Source organism: Lynx canadensis, chromosome D3 (genome assembly GCF_007474595.2).
Source record: "Lynx canadensis isolate LIC74 chromosome D3, mLynCan4.pri.v2, whole genome shotgun sequence".
NCBI classification, from domain to species: domain Eukaryota; kingdom Metazoa; phylum Chordata; class Mammalia; order Carnivora; family Felidae; genus Lynx; species Lynx canadensis.
The window spans coordinates 86,374,439-86,401,574 of record NC_044314.2 but is presented as its reverse complement, the minus strand read 5'-3'; the positions used below and the strand labels follow the sequence as shown (position 1 = coordinate 86,401,574).

At 47.3% G+C, this 27,136-nt stretch overlaps 1 protein-coding gene across 1 annotated transcript in view; it reads right to left on the bottom strand.

Moving 5' to 3' along the window:
• CFAP251 (cilia and flagella associated protein 251) overlaps window positions 1–27,136 on the bottom strand; it is a 68,710-nt gene that overhangs the window by 13,217 nt on the left and 28,357 nt on the right. Inside the window, exons 13-20 of the mRNA XM_032595411.1 lie at window positions 26,194–26,444; window positions 25,695–25,846; window positions 23,902–24,075; window positions 22,263–22,447; window positions 16,091–16,205; window positions 14,837–15,000; window positions 10,224–10,314; window positions 9,871–10,014 (exon numbers count right to left, since the gene is read on the bottom strand). Coding sequence (XP_032451302.1) covers window positions 9,871–10,014; window positions 10,224–10,314; window positions 14,837–15,000; window positions 16,091–16,205; window positions 22,263–22,447; window positions 23,902–24,075; window positions 25,695–25,846; window positions 26,194–26,444 — 1,276 coding nt within the window. The remainder of the gene's footprint in view (window positions 1–9,870; window positions 10,015–10,223; window positions 10,315–14,836; window positions 15,001–16,090; window positions 16,206–22,262; window positions 22,448–23,901; window positions 24,076–25,694; window positions 25,847–26,193; window positions 26,445–27,136) is intronic.

The window sequence follows — 27,136 nt, the reverse complement described above, 5'->3', positions numbered from 1 at the left end:
AGAGTCCGCACACACACACGTGGACGCCCCCCCCCCCCCAGGGTAGCCCCAAAACTCTGGAACCAGAGCCAGGTTCCAGCTGGTACCAGGGGCCTCTGTGGACATGGGGTTACGTGTACAGAGTGGGAAGTAAAAGTTCTCCCAGATCCCAGCCCTCAGAAATCAATGTCATTGAGCGTTTGGAGCATGTTCTTTCAGAGTTTTGCTAGGAGTGTACGAATATATAAGTTATCATTAATGAGATGAGATTATGCTTTACATACTGTTTTGCCCTTTTCCGTTTAAATTTTTTTAATGTTTATTTATTTTTGAGAGAGAGAGAGAGAGAGAGAGAGAGAGAGAGAGTGTGTGTGTGTGTGTGTGTGTGTGTGTGTGTACATGAGCGGGGGAGGGGCAGAGAGAGAGGGAGACACAGACTCAGAAGCAGGCTCCAGGCCCTGATCGGTCAGCACAGATCCCGACGCGGGGCTCGAACCCAAAGACCATGAGATCATGACCTGAGCCAAAGTCAGACGCTTAATGCTTAACAAGGCCACCCCAGCGCCGCTGCCCTTTTCCATTTAAATAACAAAACCTGAACATTCTTTGAGTCAAGAAATGTAGGTCAGTTTCACTTTTTAAGGACTGCTAAGCGTAGGTCTGCCTAGTTTATTTATCCCATCTCTTATCAAGGGACATTAGGGTTGTTTTAACGTTTCATCATTGGGAAATAAACGACAATTGTCCTTTCATATGCACATCACTCACATTTGTGTGAGTTTTTCTGGAGGACACGCTCCTAAAAGTAGATTAAGTGGGTCCAAAGACACGTAATTGTCAGGGCACCTGGATGGCTCAGTCAGTTAAGCGTCCGACTCTTGGTTTCGGCTCAGGTCATGGTCTCACGGTTCATGGGTTCGGGCTCCACATCGGGCTCTGTGCTGACAGTGTGGAGCCTGCTTGGGGTTCTTTCTCTTTCCTTCTCTCTCTGCCCCTCCCCTACTCATACTATCTCTGTCTCTCTCAAAATAAATAAATTAAAACTTTAAAAAAGGAAATAAAAAATCAAAAGTTAAACGATTATTTATTTCTTCTCTAGACATTCCTAAACAACACTTAAGTGCTGTTGTTGAATATACCGAATACTTCAGGGCTACTATTAACTACTCTGAGATCAAATAATCATGGCCAGGATTCTATTTTCCTTGTTGTCTCTGCAGCCACATATGACCAAAGAGCGTCCGTCATTCATTCATTCATTCATTCACTCACTCATCTGACCGATATTCGCTGAGTGTCTATTTATCATGTGAGCACTTGCCAGTCACAAACAGACGTCTCTGCCCGGGTTGGCCTTATACTTATCGAACTAAGTGGTTACACTACTGTTAATTCACTGCGAAAACCCACCAGGGTTAAACACCGCTTTGCAAGCTAAATAGAAACGTAGCCACCAGTAACCAGGGAACACATGTGACAGGTGAGCCCTGCCCCAACATGATACTCAAAGTCCGGAGGAAAGAAAACTTCTACAGATAGAAGATGAAACTCTGTCTTATGTGAGCTCAACTATGGGAAACAATGACACGTAAGTTTTGGCTCCTTCTGTAACACTATGAACAGTGTAAATCTTTCATTCAAAAAATGAAGATGTGTGGGGCTCCTGGGCGGCTTAGTCGGTTGGGTGTCCAACTTTGGCTCAGATCACGATCTCACGGTTTGTGGGTTCGAGCCCCGGAGCTTGCTTCAGATTCTGTGTCTCCCTCTCTGTCTGCCCCTCCCCCACTTGTGCTCTGTCTCTCTCTGTCTCTCTCAAAAAAAAAAAAAAAAAATCTGTAAGAGCAGCCCAGCCCAATGACTTTGGCTGTGTTATGCCCAGGTACAGTGATCTGCAAAGGATGGGAGTGGTTAGGGATTCTTTGGGGAGGGTTATATTCTTGTGTAATTTGGCTTCAATTTACCACACTGACTAGAGTGAAATCCCCAAGCCAGTTAAAATGACGTAAGAAAAATATAAATAATGTATAGCTTTGGTTGGGGCGGGAAGGCTGAATCTCTGTGACTGAGTCTTTTATGTAACCAAGTTTAGCCGGGCAGACTTCTTCTTCGTGCAACTTCTCGGGGGAGGGGGAACAGCTGCATCTCAATAGGAAATGTTTCATTGACCCACGACAAAGCCTGGATTTAAAAGTTTCAAAGCCCTGAAAACATTTTTATTGAAACCGCTATAAATCCAATGTGAAAACAAGAGACCAAAAAGCTCTCCCTGTGCAGCTTCAGACATGAACTGACTCATCAGCTAGCAAAGTTTACACACTCACATGGCCACATCTGGATCGGGGGTCTTCAGAGAACATCGCCAAAGAGTGAGTGTATTTTTCTTTTAGGTGGATTAAAAACCCTGGAGTCCAAGGGATTAATGAAGGCATTCGAGTGGGGCACTGAAAGCCTCCTTTTTAACAGCGGGGAGAGATGTATACAACAGCCATTGAAAACCTTGCAATCACCATTTTTATTTCTATTTATGTTTGTAACTAATGCTCAATGTCACTTTATGACATTTGTTGAAGACTGACATTTTTTTTCTGGGTACCTTTTACTCATCAACGAGACATGGAGAGGCTGTTAGGCTCTATTACATTTTGCCAATGACCGGGTAACTGAGTATGCCTTAGTGACTGCCCGTCCTTGCTTCTGCAGGAAGCAGGGAGAGGCTGGTCACTCTGTGTCCACCCTCCGTCTGTAGCAGTTCATGTGGCCGGTGAGTGATGGTCACTAAGGCTAAACGCCCAGAATTCCCTCACTAACCAGGCACGACTGCAGAGGAGGAGGACACGCTTATATAATATGATCAGGGCTGAAAATCGAGAATCCTGAAAGGACGTGCCTGGCTGGTTCAGTCGGTAGAGCCTGCAACTCTTGCTCTCAGGGTCGTGAGTTCAAGCCCCACCACTGGGTGAAGAGAAAGAAGAAAGAAGAAAGAAAAGAAAGAAGGAAGAAGAAAGAAAGAAAGAAGAAGAACAAGAAGAAAGAAAAGAAAGAAAGAAGGGAGGGAGGGAAGAAAGAAAGAAAGAAGAAGAGAAGGAAAGAAAAAAGAAAGCCCTTAAAAAAAAAAAAAAGACAAGTCCTGAATAGAAGCCTGCCATCAGTTTGATGACTTTCAGTCACTTAGCAAAGTGCCCTTACCAGATGAGTCAAGGAAACAATGAACTGGTTTTAGAAAGGAAATTGCGAGGCCACACGAACCACACGGTCGGAGGATGTGTTCGTCTACAGGCCTTTCACAATCACACGTCCAGAGATGAGGACCTTGAGGATGAAGACAGTAATACGGATGGTATTTTTCCGAAGACTTAACACGTGCCACGTCCTGCGCTACATAGATGCTCATTTAATCGTCCGTCATTCTGGGAGGTGGGCGCCACTACTATCCCAGTTTTACACTCGAGACAGAGACTCGGGAGAGATCCAGGAACTCGACCAACTCTTCGCCCCAGAGCCCTGACATGGGAGCCTGGGCTCCCAGCAAGCTATCGGTTGCTACGTCCCAAGATAGGACGGCTTGGATCTGCGACCTTCAGAGAGGCACCGGAATGCTTGCCCACAGGACATAAGTGACCGTGAAGCTGGAGGACACCCACTGGGGGTGGGGGAGTGGGAGAGGAAGGACCCTCTCCCCAGCTGGACGACTGAGTAAGGGACACCTCAGTTCCAGAGGCCTCTCTGTGAGGTAGGAGTGCCTGGAACCTGCTTCAGAATAGGCCACAGGTGGAGAGGAAGTTGGGGGGTCTGAATGTAATAGGAGTTGATAATTGTTGAAGGTGACTGATGGGTACACAACAGTTCATTACACTATTTTGTCCTGCTTTCCGTCCATGTTTGGAATTTTCCAAACAAAGAGTTAAAAATAAGTAAAGAGGGGCAATCACATCAACCTCTTAAAAAGAGCACACCAGGGGTGCCTGGGTGGCTCAGTTGGTTAAGCATCTCGATTCGGCTCAGGTCACGATCTCACTGTCCATGAGTTCGAGCCCCGCGTTGGGCTCTGTGCCTGACTGCTCAGAGCCCAGAGCCTGTTTCCAGATTCTGTGTCTCCCCTCTCTCTCTGACCCTCCCCCGTTCATGCTCTGTCTCTCTCTGTCTAAAAATAAATAAACGTTAAAAAAAATTAAAAAAAAAAAAAGAAGAGCACAACGTTTCAGGGCGCCCGCTCAGTTGAGCGTCTGACTTCCGCTCGGGTTCATGATCTCACAGTTTGTGAGTTCGAGCCCCGTGTCACCCTCTGTGCTGACAGCTACGGAGCTGGAGCCTGCTTCAGATTCTGTGACTCCCTCTCCCTGTCCTTCCCCTGCTCATGCTCTGTCTCTCTCTCAAGAATAACATTTAAAAAAAAAAAAAAAAAAAGAACACACATTTTGACAGGAAATACTGAAGTAAGAAGAGGGTCTGAGTAAGCACCTATTTTGTCACACTGGATGGGGGGGGGGGCGCTCCTTAGACTCCTGTCTTCAGGTCCTCGTGATGACATACGAGGTCAGAGCTGCTTCCAGCCTCATCTGACAGATGGGGACGCAGGAACTCAGACTATAGTGGAAATGACTTGCCAAGGGAGCCAGTAGGTCAGCCAGGTTCTGCATCCCTGCCCTTCCTACAACATCTGCTTTTCCCTCCTCCTCAGTCTGGAAGTACTAGGCATTATGCCAGCCAATCCCTCGAGAAGATGGGTATTAGCTTAAGATAAATGTTTGGCTAAAAAAAGAAGATGAACCATAGATACAATAGAGAAGATGAAACGCAGAGGGAGTAGAGCCTGAGTGAGAAGTCAAAGGCAATATTTCCAGACTGAACTGAGACAGGTTTCCACAATCAGTCCATTTGGGGGGTGCTATCCTGCATGTATACACCTCACTTCAAGACTCCCAATGTCCAATAAACTTTTATTTTTTATTGTCCTTTAAAGTTTATTTATTTATTTTGAGAGAGAGAGAGAGAGCCAGCTCACGCACAAGTGGGGGAGGGACAGAGAGGAGGGAGAGAGAGAATCCAAAGCAGGCTCCACGCTGTCAGCACGGAGCCCAATATGGGGCTCGAACTGGTGAACCGTGAGATCTCAACCTGAGCCAAGATCAAGAGTCAGACGCTTAACTGACTGAGCCACCCAGGTGCCCCCTTCAGTAAACTTTTAGCGCCCTCAGAATAATGGATGCATTTTTTTTTTTCTATGCAGAATTCCATTTGGAGACCACTCCTCTCTCTGCCCCAGAATCCTCATGCTCAAGGTGGCTGACCCTGCCTCTGATTCCAGGTGCAGGGAGTATACAGGCCTGGCCAACCTGAGCAGCACCTGCCCAAGGACAGTGGCCAGGAGGCTGGGGGGTAGTCACCAGGGCTCTGGGGTTGTGCATGCTGAACATGGGTCAAGGGACCCCCTGAGAAGAAAGGCAACACGGAGGCAAGTGAGGCCCCGGAAGAAGGACACCCCTCTGGGGCGGGTGTGAGTGCCCGGATGAGGTTACACTGGGTGTTACGCTGCCTCTAGAGTCGGAGTGTGGCGACCCAAAAACTAGTTCGCCTTAGGTTTCTATAACCCGTAACCAAAGGAGTGTCCTGACCAATAATCCTGTTTCGCTGTGCTGAATCGTCCTTCCTCCAGCGTAAGTGGCCTCGGTAAACACCTCAGGGGCCAGTGTGCTAAGGCAGGGGTTTGAAACCTGGTGGGGGGCGGGGGGAATGCAGATTGCCAGGCCGCATACCTGGAGATTCTGATTGGCTAGACCCAGGATGGGCCCAGGAATCTGTCTCCTTAGTAAGTGCTCCATGTAATTCTGATGCAGCCTGCCAGTTTGGGAACCAATAGTCCCAAGGAGCGTGCCTTTGGAGTACAGCTCCCAGGACACTTCATGTGGGTCGCGTCAGCCTCAACTTTCTCCCTACCTGCTTCCATTTCCGGGCATGTACTTTTTACCAGAACGTACATTGGTCAAAAGACCTTTTGATGGGGCGCCTGGGTGGCTCAGTCGGTTGAGCTTCCGACTTCGGCTCAGGTCACGATCTCACCGTCTGTGAGTTCAAGCCCCGCATCCGGCTCTGTGCTGACAGCTCAGAGTCTGGAGCCTGCTTCGGATTCTGTGTCTCCCTCTCTCTCTAACCCTCCCCCGCTCATGCTGTGTCTCTCTCTGTCTCAAAAATAAAATAAAACATTAAAAAAAAAAAAGACCTTTTGAGGAGCTTGTTAGAATACCTGTTGAGCTTAAGGTGCTCTCCCTGGTGTCTGCATGGGTCTGTGGGCTTGCAGAGCTCATCTTTCCAGATGCCATCTGGAGAATGAAGGTCATCTTCCCGTCACACCCAGAGCACACAAAACAGGTGGTTCTAGGTGGGCCACCAAAGCTAGGAGAAATACCAGGGACCAATAGCTTACACCCCTAAAAACGCAGCGAGCCACCAGTGTGGGCACCACCATCTCGGCTGGGTCTCAGGCCTTCCGTATGCCTGATGGTGGGCCGTGAAATGCTACATTTTTGGAAAGCTGTTTGGCAGCACAGCCTTGAAGTTCCTATTCTCTGACCCAGTGATTCCATTTCTAGGACGCTGAGACTGGAAAATAATCAGAGGAGTATGCAAAAACTGCACACAGAGATGCTCATCACAACCATGTCTCTGACAGCCAAACACTTCAAGACAATCTACATGGCTGTCAGCTGGGGACCGGCTCAAGCAAGTACCCAGCCTGTAAAAAGCATGTCTGTCTACATCAAACGAAAAAGCTCCCGCCCGGTGGTGGTGTCTGGGGTGGCTCAGTTGATTGAGTGAGCACCCAACTCTTGATTTGGGCTCAGGTCATGATTCATAGTTTCAGGGGATCGAGCCCGACACTGGGCTCCGTGCGGGCAGCATGGAGCCTGCTTGGGATTCCCTCTCTCCCTCTCTCTCTCTGCCCCTCCTTGCTTGTGTGTGTACACATGTTCTTTCTTGCTCTTGCTCTCTAAATAAATAAATAAACTTTTTAAAAAGCTTCTGGGGGCGCCTGGGTCACTCAGGCACCTGAGTGTCCAACTTTAGCTCAGGTCATGATCTCACAGTTTGTGGGGCTGGGCTCTGTGCTGACAGCTCAGAGCCTGGAGCCTGCTTGGGATTCTGTGTTTCCCTCTCTTTGCCCCTCCCCTGCTCGTGCTCTGTCTCTCTCACTCTCTCTCAAAAATAAATAAGCATTAAAAAAAATTAAACAAAACATTAAAAAAAAACTTCTACACAACAAAATGAAATTAGTAAAATGAAAAGGTGACCTATCGAATGAGAGAAAATATTTGCAAACCACATATCTGATAAGGGGCTACTCTCTAAAATATATAAGGAAAACATATAACCCAATAGCAAAAAAAAAAATAACCCAATTTAAAAATGGGCCAAAGACCCAAACAACCATTTTTCCAAAAAAGATATTCAAACGTGAAAAGGTGCACAATGTCACTAATCATCAGGAAAACACAGATCAAAGCCATAATGAGCTGTCACTTCACACCTGTTAGAATGGCAAAAGGTAACTGGTGACGAGGATGTGGAGAAAAGGGATCCCTTATGCACTGTTGGTGGGAATAAAGAAAGAAAATGTGATTTCTGTATACATCATGGAACACTATTCAACCATAAAAAAGAAGGAAATCCTGCCATTTACGACAACATGGATGAAACTTGAGAGCTTTATGCTAAGTGAAATAAGTCAAAGAAAGACAAATGCATGTATGTGGAATCTAAAAAAACAAAACAAAAAAACCACAACACCAAACTCATAGAAATAGAAAATAGAGAGTGGTTGCCAGGGTACAAACTTCCAGTTATAAGATGAAAAAGTCCCAGGGAGGTAACGTACAGCATGACGACTATAGATTTTGAAAGTTCTCACCACACCAAAAAATTGTAGCTACACGAGGTGGTGGATCTGTTAACTGACCTTACTGTGGTGATCGTTTTTGCAACAATACATATATAAAATTACTAAACTGTATGCCTTAAACTATATAGGTTGTATGTCAATTTTGTCTCAATAAAGCTGGGGGGAAAAGTATATTGTCAAGGAATTTTTGCCACCATGCTTACAAAACAACAGTTACTGAGAATGTTGACACAGGGGTGCCTGGGTGGCTCAGTCGGTTAAGCATCCGACTTCGGCTCAGGTCATCATCTCGCGGTTCGTGAGTTCGAGCCCCGCATTGGGCTCTGTGCTGACAGCTCAGAGCCTGAAGCCTGCTTCAGATTCTGTGTCTCCCCCTCTCTCTGCCCCGTCTCTGTCTGTCTCTCAATAATAAAGTAACGTTAAAAAAATGTAAAAGAATGTTGATACAAATATATATATATACACATACACAGATATGCCTATATACTCACACAAATCTGTACATATGTACATGTATATGCACACATCCTCTGTAAACTGTTGATATATATTGTAACAGACACATATAAGCCATATAATGCCAATTCCTTATTTAAAAATATAGATGTATCTATATCCATGCATAAAACAATAGAAGGAAGTCCACTAAAATGTTAACAGTGATTATCTCTGAGTAATTTCTATTTTCTTCTTTATAGTTCTATTTTCTTTAAAAAAATCTTTTTTAATGTTTATTTATTTTTGAGACAGAGACAGAGCATGAACAGGGGAGGGGCAGAGAGAGAGGGAGACACAGAATCGGAAACAGGCTCCAGGCTCTGAGCCATCAGCCCAGAGCCCGACGCGGGGTTCGAACTTACGGACCGCGAGATCGTGACCTGAGCTGAAGTCAGACGCTTAACCGACTGAGCCACCCAGGTGCCCCATATAGTTCTATTTTCTAAATCAGGGTAAGTTACAAAATTAAGGCATATCCTTTAAAAATCATGTTTTCAGAGAATTACTAATACATGGAAAATGCTTATGAAATGACATCAAGAGGAAATATAGGATAAAAATATATATTCAACACAATACCAATTAGGTTTTTAAATTATATATATATATATATGAAATATATATATATAAAATTTTATGTAGATATCCCAGAAAATACTAAAAACTGTTAAGTCTGTGTAGTGGGATTATTAGTATTTTCTTCATTTCATTTGTGTACCGTTTCCAAGCTTTCTTTCCTTTTTTTTTTTTTAAGATTTTTTTTTTAATGTTTATTTACTTTAGAGAGAGAGAAGGGGGGAGGATCCAAAGCTGGCTCTGTGCAGGGCTCAAATTCACAAACTGCGAGATCATGACCTGAGCCGGAGTCGGAGGCTTAACCTACTGAGCCGCCCAGGTGCCCCAAACTTTCTACAATGACAATGTGTTAACACCTCAAGTCTGAGAGAAAACCCAGTCAGTTGCATCGTAACCACGGTTTCTAAGGGGAGCACTCTCCCTCGAGAGCTTCTGGTCCCTTGCGGCCGGGCGTGTTGTGTGAGGTCACGAGGAATGACTGTGTCTCCTGAGCCCACAGCACAGGATGAGCACCCACCTCCCAGAGGCGCCCCATTCACACAGGCCAGGTTAACAGCAACTACAAAGTGAAGGTCATCCCAATAACGACCATTTACGGAGCTTTTCCTACGCGCCTGGCCCTGTGCTGAGTGGTTTGCGGGCATTTCTCAGGCATCATCTCCTTGAACTCATCAGGGGCCAGTCTAATTCCAAAACCCAGGCTCTTACTGGCATCAAACTCTGGTAAGGAAGAAGTCTTCAAGGAATATCTTTATGGTAAGTCTGTTTCTAAGGAGAGTGTCTGGGATGCCCACAACCTTCTTTTTGATCCATTTACGTAAGAATAATGTTAAATTTTTACTTTTGACCTATAATTGTTGCTCCCAGAGGTTGTTTTCATGAATAACATGTCCCACGGCTGCTCTTGTTTTCGTTCCGCCTACCTTTTCTTCCGAGGGGTAAAAGCCAACTGCTCTCATGACAAAAGGAAGCTCCGACAGGCAAATGTGTTCCGACACCTTTCTGGTCTCCATTGTATCAATTCCTTGACTACGGAGCTGAGAATAGTAAAAATAGTCTTCCAGCTCCTATGTGCAAATACAATGAAACACAACACACATTTTGGCTCAAGTCTGCAGCATCCATTAGGACTTCAAGGACATTTTCTAGAAAGTACGCTCTGAGCTCAGTGGGGAAAAGAGCTTTGGGAAAAAGGCAAGAAGGTTCATCCCGGGCTCATTTGTTTCACAAACTTAACTAGATGTTACCAGGAAGTGTTTACTCTGAGGACAATTACCCTGTAGAATTTTCCTTCCCTGCCACCAGCCACCAGACCGTAGAACGGGGTCAAGTCTTCGCCCCCGAGAGAAACTGCAGCCTCCAGAGCACTAGAACGGTGACAGAAACATCGCTGTTAGGGAGCGCTCACGCCTGAGCACTGGCCAGCCCGAGTCCCGCTGGCACTGCGGACCTCGGCAGGGTGTCACGATGCCCATACAAGTAGGGTCTCCGTAAACTTGTCGGGCAAATTCCTTCTGAAATGAAGCCAAAAACGGAAAATTCAATTTCAATGTGGAACCTGGTGGTACAGGGTAGCTGCCTTAACGGTAGTGATATTCTCTCGCCGATGACAGGGCAGGTGCTTGGCAATTTGTGGGCAATCTTCGGGGAGCACGGCTCCTCCCCTGAGGGAGGCAGGGATGGGGGGAGGGAGGGAGGACCCCCGTGCGCTGAAACCACAGTGCTCCCCAGTGGAGCCGCGTCCCTCGTGAGATCTGCGTATGACCAGAGCCAAAAACCGGGGTAAGTGCAGGTACACTGCCAACACTAATTGCTTCCATAAAAACTCGGGAGGCCACAAGGGACCCATGCCAGTCAGATAAAAATAACCCTCTGCTCTCTAACATGGGGTCAGGTTTTCTAAAAATAGGCACCGTAAATGGTAAGAAAACCTACTTTTTTGTATGAGACTGACTCTGCCCCGCACGAAATACACGTAATAGGAAATCATTGTAATAGTCCACTAACTGGATTTCTGCTAATCAGGCCATTAGCCTCTTTGTGGAGTTATTAAAACACACTTCGGTGCAGACCACAGCAGGGAAGTGGTTGAGTATCCAGAATCTGGAGTCAGAGGGACACGCGTTGAGTCCTGGCTCTGCCACTCGCAAGCGTGTGGTGGGTCAGCGACAGCCTCCCTGGGCCCCAGTTTCCTCATCTATGAAATGGGAATAGTCACAGGTCTGCCTCACAGGGTTGTTTCGAAAATAAAGTGAAGGCACATAAAGGGTTTGACACGAAGCCCTTTGTTTTCCTCCGTGATGAGTGTTTGTTAGGTGTGGTGTTGAATCAGAAAGACCGGATGTGAATCCCAGCCCCACCACTTACTCCAGTGCTTGGGGGGGGGGGGTGGTCATTTAGCACCCTGGAGCTAGTTTCCAGATATATGGGGGTACCACCGTGGGGACACTGCCAGTCCCTGCCTCCCAGGATGGCTGTGAGCATGAAATCAGACAATGGGTGGAGAGCAGTCAGCACAGGGACCGGCCCAGCGAAGGCTCAGTATGAGGAGCGATTATTAACTGTTGAAACTGGGCATCACTATACACCTGCATGGCTCTCCTCTTCAAAGAGTCAGCCACAAAGGCGTGCTGGCCCTCTGTCGGGGGAGCCCGCATAAGCAGGCTGCCTTCGGGTCTGGGGGAGCTGGTGTATTCTCCAGGGGGCCTGAGGCCCCTCTCCAGCAGGGCCCAGGCTTCACCCAGCTCTCAGCTCTGGTATTAGCCATCGAAGCAGGTATCCAGCAGACAGGGCTCCTTCTCTGTGGCCTCCAGGCCTTGTCCAGGCCCAACCCCGACAGGCTCTGTGGGAGACCACTTTTAGCCACGTGGCTCTGGAACAGGGCCAGGTAAAGGCCAGAGGCGACACAGAGGAGCCTGTCACTACCAGGAGTGTCTGGGAAAGGCTCACAAGAGCTCCAGATTCTCTGGAAACAGCACTCTGGTGGTCAGGACCGTACTATGCACCTTACTTCCTGCCCGCCGCTGACTGACCCCAGAGAGCGAGAGGGACAGGACTGGCCTGTCCAAGCAGAGCTGGAGAAGGAAACCCACTCCCTCTGCGGTGAGAGCTCCAGTTTGTGAAATCTGAGGACTGTCAGTGGCCATGTTCACTCCGGGTGACAAAATCCACTTGTGCAGAGAATGAAGCCAGTAGCAGAGCCCCACAGAGAGCAAGTGGCGAGGGCACCGCGGCACACGCAGTCCCTGCACCTCGTGCAGCATGGTTACCTGAGATGCCCATGACCTTCTCATTAATTCCCCTTTGTGCTTCAGTTGGGTTTCAAATACTTGCAATAAAAAAGGGGGGTCATTAGGGCACAAAGGGCAAGGATGCTTATTGCAAACCTACTGTGTGCCGAGCCATACTTCTGGACATGAGCTCAGTGAGGAGAAGCAGTGAACACTGTAATCAGCACATGGTAAGTTTCAGCAAATGCTCCCTAGGGGAGGAGGCAGGAGAGGAACAGCAGCTGTGGTAATCTCTACCCTCAAAACACTGATGGTATTCCCATTTAACAGATGGAGAAACTGAGACTCAGAAGTTAAGGGACTAGCCTGAGGTCATAGAGCAAGCAGGCAGGAAAGGTGGTATGTGAATCTGGGTCTTTCTGCTCTCGTCTGAGCACAGCAGCAGGACCCCAGGTGGCTATGAGGTGAAGCACAAAAGAGCATGGGGGATTTAAAAACGGGTGCCAGGGGCGCCTGGGTGGCTCAGTCAGTTGAGCGTCCCACTCTTGATTTTGGCTCAGCTCATGATCCCAGGGTCGTGGGATCGAGCTCTGAGTCAGGCTCCACACTGAACATGGAGCCTGGCTGAAGACCCTCTCTCTCTCCCTCTGCCCCACTTCTCCGCTCGCTCTATCTAAACAAACAAACAAACAAACAAACAAAACCATCAAAACCAAATAGGTGCTGAACAAGGGGAGGAAAAAGGCAGCATGCCGGCAAAGTCGGGGCAAAGGCACAGCACAGTACGCGTGGAATGAACCCTAGGAGAAGATGAAGGGAACGGGTCTGCCCAGGAGAAGGTCAATGTGCTGCAGTGATCGTATTTGGGCCCAGAAGCACCCTGATTACAATCACGGGAACGTGAGCGGACTTAACATCTGTACTTCACCCTACGACTCACCGTCGTTAGACCAGCAGGGAATTTTGTTTGTTTATTTGTTTGGGGTTGTTACATTTCTTCCCATTAGTGGAGCACTGAACATATTAAGACACCAGAAACAGCAATGAAGTGCTAATTAGCTTATAATGATCCTTTGTCCCCACAACAGATTAAATTGAAATTCTCGGAAGCCTGGACTCTGGCCAGGCACCGGGAAGCCATTGGAAAGCGGGTGCCGCTTTTCACCCTTTAATCTCTGCCATGATTATCGAGAAGAAGACAAAAATGAAAAGGTGTGTGTAGGGGGGGATTCTGTTCTCTCAGCAGGGTGTGGCTCGCCTCCACTGTTCCAGGGACTGGCCACACACTCAGGAAGTGCTTTTCAATGTGAGAGCTCACCTCTAGCTTCGGAATTCCCAAATTCCCACCATCTGCTCTTAGGTGAAGGCAGAGGTGAAGGTCAGAGGGACAGCCGCAGCCTGAAGCCAGCGAGGACCCAGAGCAGACTCACCTGGCGAGTTTTGCTTATATTCAGGTTAAGGGAAGAAGCTTCGATGTCTGCCATAAAAGAAAGATGTACGCTTGGCAGATGACAGGGGGTACACTTTCACTGGGAGCCAGGAATCGAAGGAAGGTAGGATTCTTTAAGAGGGAAGGTGCCGCTGAGCTGTCTATACCCAGCTCTTCAATGGGACGCTGCCGGGCAGGAGGCCATCTGAGAGGCAGGGGCTGGGAGAAGGTGTTGAGGGACGGGCACTGGCTCTGCCCTGTGGCAGCTCAGTGAATCGGGGTAGATGAGAGGATTACTGTAGTACTTGCCCCCCTTTTCGGGAAAGCTCTTTAATAAGACCTTCGCAAGGAAGAACAGAGGAGAGGAAATAATGTACCGAGCCCTTAGCTCTGTGCTAGATGCCTTCCCTATATTAACCTACTCAATCCTTCTTACAAGGATCCTATTAAAGTCCCTATCATTACCCTCCTTTCCCCCCCACCGTTTCACAGACAAGGAGTCTGAAGATCAGAGATGGTAAGAAGCATGCCCTGGGTGTCACAGCCAGCAGAAAGGAGGCTCCACATCCAAACCCATGTCTCTTGGGCCTCCAGGTGCGGGTACTGTCTGATCCTCAACCCGGAATTTTCCAGCCTCGCCCAAGGTAGAGCGTCTCAGCTCAGGGCAGGCGGGTGTGAAGAGCAGAGTGGACACACATGTTTCAAATAAGACTCCTACTATTTCTGTTACATGCGCTTGGGAGATTTGGGCAAGATCTTTGTAGCTGGTGCGAGTTTGCAGATGACAGAGTGGGAAGTATTTCAGGGGCCGCACCGAACAAAGTGGAATCACACGGCCTTCGCTGCAAACAGTAGTGAATAGTAACCTTTTATCCACACATCGGTATGGACAGATGTCATGGGGAGGAACCTGAACGCCAGGCTGTAGGGGGTTAACACCTGTCTGCTGTTACTAGTTAAGAAAAGAGGGTCTGGGGGCACCTGGGTGGCTCAGTCGGTTGAGTATCTGACTTCGGCTCAGGTCGTGATCTCGTGGTTCATGAGTTCGAGCCCTGCGTCAGGCTCTGTGCTAACAGATCCTGGAGGCTGCTTCAGATTCTGTGTCTCCCTCTCTCTCTCTGTCCCTCCCATGCTCTCTCTCTCTCTCTCAAAAATTAATAAACATTAAGGAAAAGGCGTCTACACTTGACACCTTCTTTGTGGGGGTAGGGTTCTTGCCTCAACACATACCTTAAGTTGATTTCCCATTGCACCACCGATCGATCATGTCCTCCTGCCGTGAAGGCATAGCAGCCGTCATAGGAAACGGTCATTCCAGCCACCCCGCTCGGGTGGCATATAATAGCAGATGTCTTATGTGGATTGCCATCAACAGGTAAGATCTGAAGTCCAACCTAGGGAGGAATATGTAATTGGAAATTCAGATTCAGACAACTGGGGCCTGGGCTAGGACCTCGCACATTCATGTGTTACCTCTGGTTCTGTTTACTGGAAGGACGTGTGCATCTGGTGCTACCCCACACGTTTCACGTGGCCAGGGGCTCACATACACTGACCCCTGTGGGGCGTTCCCTTAGGAGAGAGATGCCAGGTCCTGGTAGAGACACAGGAAGGATTTCACTGGTCTTCAGAGTCAGATATCCAAGGTTTTCCAGAATAATTCTGGAATCCCATGATTTTACGCTTTTCAATAGATTATTTAAGAAAATTTTTTTTGGGGGCGCCTGGGTGGCGCAGTCGGTTAAGCATCCGACTTCAGCCAGGTCACGATCTCGCGGTCCGGGAGTTCGAGCCCCGCGTCAGGCTCTGGGCTGATGGCTCAGAGCCTGGAGCCTGTTTCCGATTCTGTGTCTCCCTCTCTCTCTGCCCCTCCCCCGTTCATGCTCTGTCTCTCTCTGTCCCAAAAATAAATAAACGTTGAAAAAAAAATTAAAAAAAAAAAAAAAATTTTTTTTTGAAATATTTATTTCTGAGAGAAACAGAGACAGAATGCGAGTGGGTTAGGGGCAGAGAGAGGGAGACACAGAATCCGAAGCAGGCTCCTGGCCCTGAGCTGTCAGCACAGAGCCCGACGCGGGGCTCGAACCCACAGGCCGTGAGATCATGACCTGAGCCGAAGCCAGACGCTCAACTGACTGAGCTACCCAGGCACCCCTAGATTATTTATTAAATGTAGGACTAAGTGCAACGAGTTTGCATGTCTTTATAAATTTTTTTCCATGTAAATAAATCAGAGAGAAAACATCCTTTGGTGACAATGTGTCTTCATGGGAGTACAGAAAATATAGTTAACTCTGCTCAAAAATGCCTCCTAAGAACCATTTCCACTCATTTATGGCAAATTTCAGTATCACTGTGGACAGGGACAGAAGTCAGGGGCTGGGCCATGACACCCAGCATCCTAGAGTCTGATCCTACTTGGGGCTGACTGCCACTCAAAACCCACAGAGTCATCTCACAGAGGCAGAGAGCAGAGGCTCATACCTTGTCTCTGTTAATAAACACCATGTAGCGTTTCTGCAGTTCCAAGGTGCTCTTCACTGGGAGGATTTGTACCTGTTCAATGGAAGAACCGTAAACTGGCCCAAGAAGCGTCTTTCTGCATGAGAAAAAAAAAAGAAACATTTTTAATTCCACAAATCTGAATGCAGTTTTCCTGACTAGCTACGTTTCACGATGCTGTATACATTTTAAATTCTGAATTTCCTGACCTGTCACTTGGCTAAGAACCTGGCTAAGAACCTCGCTCTCAACTGCGGCTAACAGCTGCCATAAATAAGGGGCACAGCCTCAAACGGTAAATTCTCCAGGAAAGTCAGACTGTGAAGGATGCTTTCTGCGTGGAGGTTCTGACTTTCCTTCCTGACGGCTGAGTGAAGGGAACATTATGCCTCGAGGATGTGTACGGGAACAGGGGATGTGAAAAAGGCGGTGAACGAGAGGCACGCGTGGGCAGGAAGCAGGAAAACACCCCTTCCTCAGTGGTCGGCCAAGAGATTAGATGACGTGATACCTGTTGCTACAGACGCCTGACGCGCGGGTCCGAGTGCAACACACAGACTTCCGAGAAAACTGTCTGTGACTCAGACTGTAATGAATTGTACCTCCACAATGGTCAGACTTCTTTAACTCAGACTCTGTTAGGAATCTGATCTGAGGCGAGGAATTGACGGGATATTACCCTGAGCCCGGAGCAGGACATTTCCTGAAGCTGGAAAATGGTAGCTTCAGGACTCTGGCTCACACAGGCATCTTCTGAGGCCTAGGAGGAGTCCTGGTGTGTTTTAGTCTTAATTATATACCCCCTTTTTTTTAACAGTGCCCACAAATCCGAACACACTTCATACCTCGCAAAACCTGGATCTGTCCCTGTGAGGCGAGTAGCTATTACAATCTTATTATAAGTCCCTTGTTGTTTGGATGTGTTTTCTCCCTGTGTCCCCTGTCCCCAGCCCATGTCTAGCGGGGACAGTACATACTCCATGTACGTGCACTGAACAAAGTACAAATCCATTAAACAGCCTTTTTTAAGGACCTTCTGTGCCAGGCACTGTGCGAGGTGCTCGGACCCAGACGTGAGCTCACAGCCTGGCAGGGACGACAGGCACGGGAGCACCGTGAGGGCAGAGGCATGGGAACAGGCAGGTTCAGGGCTCAGAGACAGCTCTGAGGAAGGAGACCTGTGAGCTGGGTGTGCAATGGTGAGTTGGAAAGGTGGAGAAGAATATGGAGGTGACAGGACAGGCAGTGAAAACAGGGGGTGCAAGTGCATGGAAGATGGACTGTTGGTGGAAAACTGCGGAAGGAAAATTTAAGGGGGAAGGAGTGGGAGGTGGAGGGCGGTGAGCTGAGCAGGGGAGCAGGGCCCAGTTGTGAGGGCAGATGCTGGCCGGGCTGCAGGATGCTTCAGGGGGCCGGGGGCGGGGGGGATCAGGTTGGATGATCCATGGTCAGGGTCATACACATGGAGACTTAGGTGAAATGTCAGAAATGCTAAACAGCCACTTGAGGGACCACACGTTGGTTAGCCACAAGTCACCCTGTGTGGGGATGTCCGAGGACCTTCCCCAAGTATCCCTGAGTGGACAGAGGTGGGGAGACCATGGCTAAGAGAAGACTGATTTGAATCCCACGTGGAGGACGTGGGGCTGTCACACACCGCTGGTGGGAACGTGAGCGGGTGGCACTGTTTGGTAACCAGTCTGGCAGCTCCTCATCATGGTTAAACAGTTACTATGTGATCTGGCACTTCTACTCCCAGGTCTCTACCCAAGAGAAATGGGACATGTATCTGCATGGAAACCTACACACAAATGTTCATAAGAGCCCAACACAGAGACAACACCGATGTCCACCAACAGGTGAATGAATAGACAGATGAGGTAGACATTTTTTTTATGTTTATTTATTTTTGAAAGAGAGACAGAGCGTGAGCAGGGGAGGGTCAGAGAGAGATGGAGACAGAATTGGAAACAGGCTCCAGGCTCTGAGCTGTCAGCACAGAGCCCAATGCAGGGCTCGAGCTCACGAACTGTGAGATCATGACCTGAGCCGGAGTCAGGCACTTAACCGACTGAGCCACCCAGGTGCCCCCAAATGGGATACATCTATAAAATGGAGTATTATTCAGCCATAAAAATGAACACTGAAACATGCCACACCACAGATGCTGAGTGAAATAAGCCAGACACAAAACGTCACACAGGCATAATTCCATACACACGAAATATCCATAATAGATAAATGCACAGAGACAGATGCAGATTGGTGGCTGTCAGGAGTGGGGCAGGAGTTGGGCAAGGAAGGAAGGAGGGTATGGGGGGTGGCTGCTAATGGGTGCAGGGTTTGTTTTTGGGGTGATGAAAATGCTCTTGGATTAGACAGTGGTGATGATTGTACAACTTTGTAAATATAGTAAAAACCACTGAAAAGGGGTAAATTTTATATGTAAAACGTATCTTGATTTAAATTGTAAGTAAACAAACAAAAAAAAAAGGTCGAACTATTCAGCCTCCCGATGCTTCCACTTCCTCAACAGTAAATGGGGACAATGACAATGACAGCACCTGCCCCAGGAGTCAGTGGTAAACATTAAGTAGGTTAATATACATAAAGCACTTGGAACAATTTCTGGCACATAGTAGGAGCCAGACAATGTAACTGTCACCATTGTTAAGCATATCTGACAATTTCATAAAGTTAGCATCTTTTGCTTCTAATTAAAAAAGTATTACATATTCATTGTAAACAATTTCACACATTTAGACATGCATAAGATAGACAGTCTACCTAGACCCCCACATTGCTGCACTCTTTCATCCCGAGATAATTGTGGGTAACAGTCTGGTGTCTGAGACTTGAGAATTTCTTTTATGTATTCTAACCTATATAATTATAATTTTATGTGAAAATTATATAAATTATGGAAACACCATTGTATATGAAAATATAGTATGTCATAGAGATAGTTGCATGATACTACACAGAAAGCTGATTTTTTTTCTTTCTTTTTTTTAAGTAGGCTTCATACCTAGCACAGAGCTCAGTGTGGGGCTTGAACTCACGACCCTGAGCTCAAGACCTGAGCTGATCAAGACAAATGCTTAACCCAGCCACCCAGATGCCCCTCTTTTTTTCTTTTCTACAAGCAGTATCATGTTTCAGCGTAGTAACAAGCCATCATTTAACCAATCCCCTATTAATGGACATCTGGATTGTTTCCACTTTTGAAAATATTTTCAAACAAGACATCCTTTTACTTATGTCTTGGCATACTGGGTGAGGACGTCTGTGGGCTACATTCCTAGACGTCAGACAACATGATGCAAATTAACAGCGGGCAACAATTGCTCTCCCAAAGGATGCCCCAGTTTCCACATCTCCCCAGCAGGCAGAGAGTGCCCACCCCCCTACACCTTTGCCAACACTGTGCACTGTTGGTCAACTTTATCTTTGCTAATCTCGTTCGTGAACAATGATGTCTTGCTTTCATCTACATCTTTGATACACTAGTGAACATCTGCTCATAGGTTTATTGGCCTTTTTCTGCGAACTGCCTTTTTAAGGTCTAGATATTTTTTAATGCATTTTAAAATTGTTTTGGATTTATCATGAAAAGGCACTTCTTACCCAAGTAAGTGTGGTTATGAGGCCTTATTATTCCTACAACTTAAAAGATGCTTTATGCAAAGGGCTTTACTCTGGAGTGATGGAGATGTTTTGGAATTAGATACAGGTGGTTGTTGCATGACATTGTGAATGCATTAAATGCCAGTGAATTGTTCACGTTAAAATGGTTAGTTTTGGGGTGCCTAGGTGGCTCAGTCAGTTAAGCATCTGACTTTGGCTCATGTCATGATCTCACAGTTCGTGAGTTCAAGCCCCATGTTGGGCTCCGCGTTGATGGCTCGGAACCTGGAGTCTGCTTTGGATTCTCTGTCTCCCTTTCTCTCTCTGCCCCTCCCCGGCTTGTGCTCACTCTCTCTCTCTCTCTTTCAAAAATAGACAAACATTAACAAAATTAAAAAATAAAACGGTTAGTTTTTCTGTTTTTTTAAATGTTTATTTTTTTGAGAGAGAGACAGAGCTGAAGTCAGACACTCAACCGATTGAGCCACCCAGGTGACCCTAGTTTTTATGTTTTGTGTTATTGAATTTCACTTCGATAAATTATTTTTTAAGGGACACCTGGGTGGCTCAGTTGGTTAAATGTCCAACTCTCGATTTCAGGTCAGGTCGTGGTCTTGGGGTCATGAGATCAAGCCCCACTTTGGACTCCACGCTCAGCATGGAGCCTGCCTGACATTCTCTCTCTCTCTCCTCTCCCCCTCCCCTGCTCAGGCTGTCCTCTGAAAAAAATAGTAAAAGATGTTTTATGAAAAGAAATTTTTAAATAAAAATAAAAAGATGCCTTATGCTAATTTCCAACTGATTATCAATGGCAGAAACTCCTCTAACTGTGTGGCTCTAGGTCTCTGCTTAGTAATTGTTAGCAGGAACTTCGATCCTGGGGGCCCTCCATGCCCAATCTATCTGCTTGGCAAAGTCAGATTTTCTCAGGACTTGCATATCTATGGGATAGTCCATGTCCAAAAGGTTTGTTTCCATTAAAGATGATGTACGAAGATTCCAGGATCGCCCTAAAATTCTTTTGCCATGTATCTTTCAAATGTCTCTTTCCCAGTGTTTTAACATTAAAAAAAAAGTTGTGCTGGATTTCTCTCCTATTCATGCCACATGACATAGCATTTCTCAGTCATTTTTCCTTGTACCCTTCTGGAAACAAATGTCTAAAAAAGGAAGAAGAAGAAGAAGATGATGGTGATCCTTTGAGGACCTATCTTACTGAGAAACATTTCAAAACGATGATCTTCCTCAAGCATAGGGCCAGCTGCTATTGGCCAGTTTTCTCACTTCTTTCTCCCAGGTGAGGTCACTAATGAGTTCTCACCTCTGTGTTTCTCCAGCCTCCACGCCTCTGATCTTGCCAGCCATACCACAAGGCAGCCAAACCACAGGCAGAGAGGGGATGCACCCAAAGCAAGGGCTGCACCGGCACTCAGTGGTGCGAAGTAGAGGACAGAGTCAGAACTAGGTTCAAGGATTAAGTCTCATCCTTTCCTGAGCAGCAATTTCTGTTGCATGTCAGAACCTCAGTGGGATAATACTTGGGAGCGTTGTTGAAGAAGAGTGCAGAGCCCTGGTGCAGGGACAATGCACCATAATCTGTATCTATCAGGAGGAGCAAACCCTGGGGGCCAGGCCTAGCAGCACAAGTGCCAAGCACAGATGTAGACCTACTTCAGGATGGAGAGGCTGCTGCTCTGAAAGGCTCAGCTTTGAAGATGCCCTGGGCTTGGTCCTTTGGCCGCTCCTCTATACACTTTTCCCTTCTGGAATCTTCTCTCATCTCATGGCTTTAAAGCACCATGTGCTCCTGACCTCAAACATGGACCCGGCCCAGAACTCCCACGAACTCCACTCCCCCACCAAGATGCAAATTCCATGGTGGCAGGAACAATGCTGTTTGCATCTCCACCTTCAGCACCTCGGACAGAACCTGGCTCAGGTAGGGGCTGGGTGAATACTGCGGAACACACGAATGCCTTCAGGTAAACTGAAAAACTCCTTTAGGAACCAAGAGTAAGAAAAATTGCACAATTAGGGGCATCTGGCTAGCTCAGTCGGTAGAACATGTGATTCTTGATCTCGGGGTTGTGAGTTTGAGCCCTACGTTGGGTGCAGAGATTACTTAAAAAATAATAATAAAATCTTTTTTTAAAAATCACACAAGTGGTAGTATTCAAGTGAAAATATCTGTTGTTATCCACGAGGGAAGGATAGGAGAGTTTATAAAGCATCAGCAACTTCTCGGGTTCCTTCACAGGGTCTCAGGCACTGAGCTCTGGGTCCCTCATCTCTGTGCAGGGCTGGGCTCAGAAGAGGGCTCTGGATTTGCATCCTGCCTCTGGCAACTTCCCAGCCACGTGACCCTGGATGAGAATTTCTCAACTTTTCCATGCCTTTCTTTCCTCCTCTGCAAAGTGAGTGTGAGTAAAGGTAGCCAAGCTGCTCATGGGTCCATGAGCTGGGACGTGAAATAAGCTGGGGGCCGAGGAACTGATTTCTGCATCAGTGGGAGGCTCCTGCTGCTTACCTGCACATTTTCGTGGTGGAATTAAAAAGTTTCACTTTGTAGCCACTGTTGCAAATGAGCAGGAAGAGTTCCCTGGTGAGTGGTGGGTACCAGACCATACAGGTAGGGTAGTTGCCCTGATCGGTTCGGTGAATGTCCAGGACTTCCAGGTGGTCTTTGGAGCTCTTAAGAAGATTATACTCGATCTGCAGAGGAGCCCAGATGTTCACACATGAGGACTGAGCCAAATGAAGTCAACCCACAGTCTTATTCTGGGGGAAACAACGTTGGGCCTCTTTTTTTTTTTTTTTTTTTTTTAATTTTTTTTTTCTCAACGTTTATTTATTTTTTTGGGACAGAGAGAGACAGAGCATGATCGGGCAAGGGGCAGAGAGAGAGGGAGACACAGAATCGGAAACAGGCTCCAGGCTCTGAGCCATCAGCCCAGAGCCCGACGCGGGGCTCGAACTCACGGACCGCGAGATCGTGACCTGGCTGAAGTCGGACGCTTAACCGACTGCGCCACCCAGGCGCCCCTATGTTGGGCCTCTTAAGAGAAGACTTGCTTAGACCCTTGCTCCTAATAAGCTGCCATTATGGAGCATTCCTTATGAGCAAAGACAGTGAGCTAAGCACCTTAAAAACATGTTGCCATTTAACACTCATGACTCCCCTGTCAAGTCGTACCATTGTGCCCATTTTACAGATTAGAAAACCTGTTCAGAGTGGTTCAGTGGCTTGCCCAAGGTCACACAGCTAAGAACTGGTAGGGTGAGAATTCAAATTTAGGTTCCAACTGACTCCAAAACCTGAACTCTCACAGTTATGTTATACTGTCTCCCTTAACATTATCTTGGGAACTCTTTGAGGGTGGGAACTAATTCATATCTAAATCTCAGCACTTGACCATGATAAATTAGCAGCTTGCTGAATTTCACCCATAGGTAGATTTTGGTGGCCAGGCCAGGATGAATGAATGGATGGGTGGCCATAATAAAGGAGACAAAGGGATGGAGGAAAGGGAGGGAGCGAGGAAGGAAGTTAAGATGGATAGAAACAGAACTTCTTTGACTCACGATGGGGTTACATCCCAATAAACCTATCGTAAGTCAAAAATGCATTTAACACACCTACCCTAGGGAACACCGCAGCCTAGCCTGGCCCGCCTTAGACGTGCTCAGAACACGGACATGAGCCTCCAGTTGGGCACTGTCATCCACCACAAAGCCTGTTTTATAATGAGGTGTTGACTATTGCATGTAATTTACTGAATCCTGTACTAAAAGTGACAAATGTAACAGCCGTGTGGGTGCAGGTGGCTGTCTGTGTACCACCCGTTGACCCTCCCGACCGACCGTGTGGCTGCCTGGGAGCTGCTGCGGCCTCTGTCCAGCATCGCGGGAGAGGGTGGGGCCACAGGTCACTAGCCTGGGATCCAGATTCAACCTTTCAAACACAGCTTCTACTGAAGGAGCATTGCTTTTGCACATCCTTGAGACCAAGCATCGACCCAGAGATGTTTATGCTACTATGTTATGCTGTACACTCATTTTCTCCAACATGCACTGTGGGCCCAGTGCTATACCAGATGCCAGGGACACAACAAGAATGAAATACACACAGTCCCAGTGGTGAGATAAACGGACACTGAACGGCTTACCAAGAGCCTGTCTTTCCCGAGGCTCAGCAGTCTCGGCTCATTGCTGTCCAGATGAACCCCAAACAGGAGACTGCAAATGCTTTTGCGATGAGAACGAAGTCTTGCCAGATATTCCCAGACCCTGTGTCCATTTCTGACTACCACCACATAAACAGACACGGTAAAACGTACATCCTGAATAGGAGCAAAAGAGTACAAGTCATTCCTTGCTAGGTTTTGTAACTTGAAAATCATCATCATGTTTTTCATACTGTTTTTCGTACATGTTTTTCATGTTGCCGTTAGAATATTTTATCCAAGAGGCACCCGGGTGGCTCAGTCGGTTGAGCATTCAACTCTTGATTTGAGCTCAGGTCATGATCCTAGGGTTGTGAGATCAAGCCCTATGTCAGGCTCTGTGATGACAGCATGGAACCTGCTTGAGATTCTCTCTTTCTCTCTCCCTCTGCCCACCCCCCACTCTTGTCTGTGCTGTATCTCTAAAACAATAAAAAGAATAATAAAGAAGACTATTTTATCCAAAAATAAATTTTAGTCTATCAGAGCAAGTAATAAAATAACACCCATTTGGGGTGCCTGGGTGGCTCAGTCAGTTGAGCGTCCAACTTCAGCTCAGGTCATGATCTCTCAGTTCGTGAGTTCAAGCCCCGTGTCGGGCGCTGTGCTGACAGCTCGGAGCCTGGAGCCTGCTTCAGATTCTGTGTCTCCCTCTCTCTGCCCCTTCCCCACTCATGCTCTGTCCCTCTCTATCTCTCAAAAATGAATAAACGTTAAATTAAAAAAAAACAACAATACCCATTTTACAGAGGAACATATTAAGGTTAACAGTAGATAACCCATGAAGGTAATTGTCGGGGAGAGAGACACTGACACTGTGGCCTTACCCTTCTTTCTGGTCCCCACCTCTTTCTGTGTGGAAAAATGAAACCCTGACTCTTTTGCCTTTGTCCTCCCTTCTCTGTATCCAGCTACACAAAACTTAAAACATGTAAGTTCTAAATAGTATCATGGCTGAGAGTGAACTGGGTAGGAGAGTGTGTGAGAGCAGCCTGAGGGAAGGGGGCGCCAAAGTCAGGTGCTGCAGGGGCGCGGAGGCTCAGCTTTGGGCCCGTACAGGCAGGACCAGAGGAGGAGCCGGGCACAGAGGCAGGGGTGGGAGAGCATGGGGGACATGGTGGCTCTTACTCCTCACCCCACATCAAGGCAAGACTTGCGCATTGCAGACCAGGAGAGCTGGCAGGAAGGGAGAGGTTAAAGGTCTCAGAAAATCTTTACTGAGCTTAAGAGCCCTATTCACAGAGGGAAGGAACAGAATCCAAAACACCAGGGAAGACTGTGCTTTGAGATGAATGAGAATGTCATCTTGTCAAAAATCAAAGAGAAAGATGAAAGGATGGATGCCGAGAAAGGGGTCCAGAAACCAACACACCAAAATGAGCTGTCAGGATGGCCAAATCCCAGTCCGCAAGTCCTGAGGCCCGGTCTTGTTTTCGAGCGAGAGTCTCCCCCACCCCCTTTCCAGCGGCTTTGTGGAGATACAGTTCACACTCCACACAATTCACACCTTTAAAGTGTGCAACTCCATGGTTTTTAGTGTACTCACAGAGCTCTGCCCCATGCCACAATTTTAGAGCATTTACATGACCCCTCAAAGAACCCCGAACCCATCAGCAGTCACTCGCCAGCGATCCCCGCCCACCCCCACCCCCCCACCCCCGCCCCCAGTCTTCTCTCCCTTTTGGTCGTAAACAAGGCTGCTAGACCACTGGATGGCACACAGTGGAAACACTTACAGCAGTTGCCATGTACTGGGAGTCATGCGAGAAGCTGACGTGAGTCACGCTGGTTCTGGAATATTTGAAAGGCTCCGGGATTTGGTTTTCTAAGGACATTGCATCGAGGATGTAAACTGTCCCTTCGGTGAAGCCGGCTCCAAGAAGGACTCCTGAAATCACAGGCCAGAGAACAATGCTGGTAAAGGACTTCATTCATTGAAGAAACATAGACTCCGGGCCAGGCCTTGTTCTAGGTGCTGAGGAGACAGCAATGAACATGACGGACAAGGACCCTGGATGGAGAAATAGACTGAAAAGCAGGAGTCTCTGGGATGAGTGCTCAGAGACTACTAGGCACCGAACGCCGCAGGGTCCAGAGGGACAAGGTCCAGTCCTCTGGCCTGCTGGGGGGAGTGCGGTCAAGGTGAACTTCCTGGAGCTGTTACAGCCAAGAGCTGCAGCCATTTGGGTCTGTTTTTGATTTGGAGACTAAGACAGGCTGATGAAATGAAAATACCTTCAGGGTTATAGGTTAGACTCTGGATGCCGAGCCCCTTCTCAAAGACCCTGCTGAAAAGGTATTTTTTCTTTTCATAATCCCACACTTTGATCATCCCACAGAGACTCCCAATGGCGAGGAGGGGTTGATACGGGTGGCAGGAGATGGCACAAATGGCATCCTTGGGCTCCACGAATAACTTCTCAAGTTTGGTCCCGTCTGTCGTTAAGTGGTACACTGTAGCGTCAGATGTTCCGATGATAAGATTCCTGTTTGCCAGGGAGAGACCAGACACTATCAGCGTTTGCAGGGAGCGGGGCACGCCAGCTATTCTGCTTCTAATTGCACATGAAACGCCTCTGTCGTCTGTAATTTAGTGACATTATTAACCCACCATCTCCAAAAATATACTACCAATACCCAACAGCTTCCATTTGCAAGTGAAAAAGCCCACATTTCTACATGTAAATTGAGTCATTAAGTATGCAGATGGACAGTCAGTTGTACAATTAGCTAATCTGCACATGCAAATATTCATTTGTGTATGCAAATATGGAGTTTGGTGCACACATACAGATGTGCCTGCAAATACGGCAAGGGTAATTAAGCAGACTCGCACATAATTCAGTCTCGAAATGTTATGGCTATTAATTATCAAATGCCTTTAACCGCAGCGCTAGGGCAAACTCGGCCTGGAGAAGAGACACCAAGCTACAGCGAGGGACTCCAAACACAACAGAGATTAGAACTCAGGGATAAGCCCTTTCCAGCTTCCAGTCGCTGAAGAGTCTTAATACGAAAATAATGCCTCATTTTAAAAAATGATTAAATAGGGATGATAATCAGCCTTGGAGATCCATCTTCGAGCCCTGCAAAGGACTGAGCAATCCTGTTCTGTCACATATGCTAGGAACAAGGTGAACATTCCACCGCATGCCAACTATAAGACATCAATCATTTT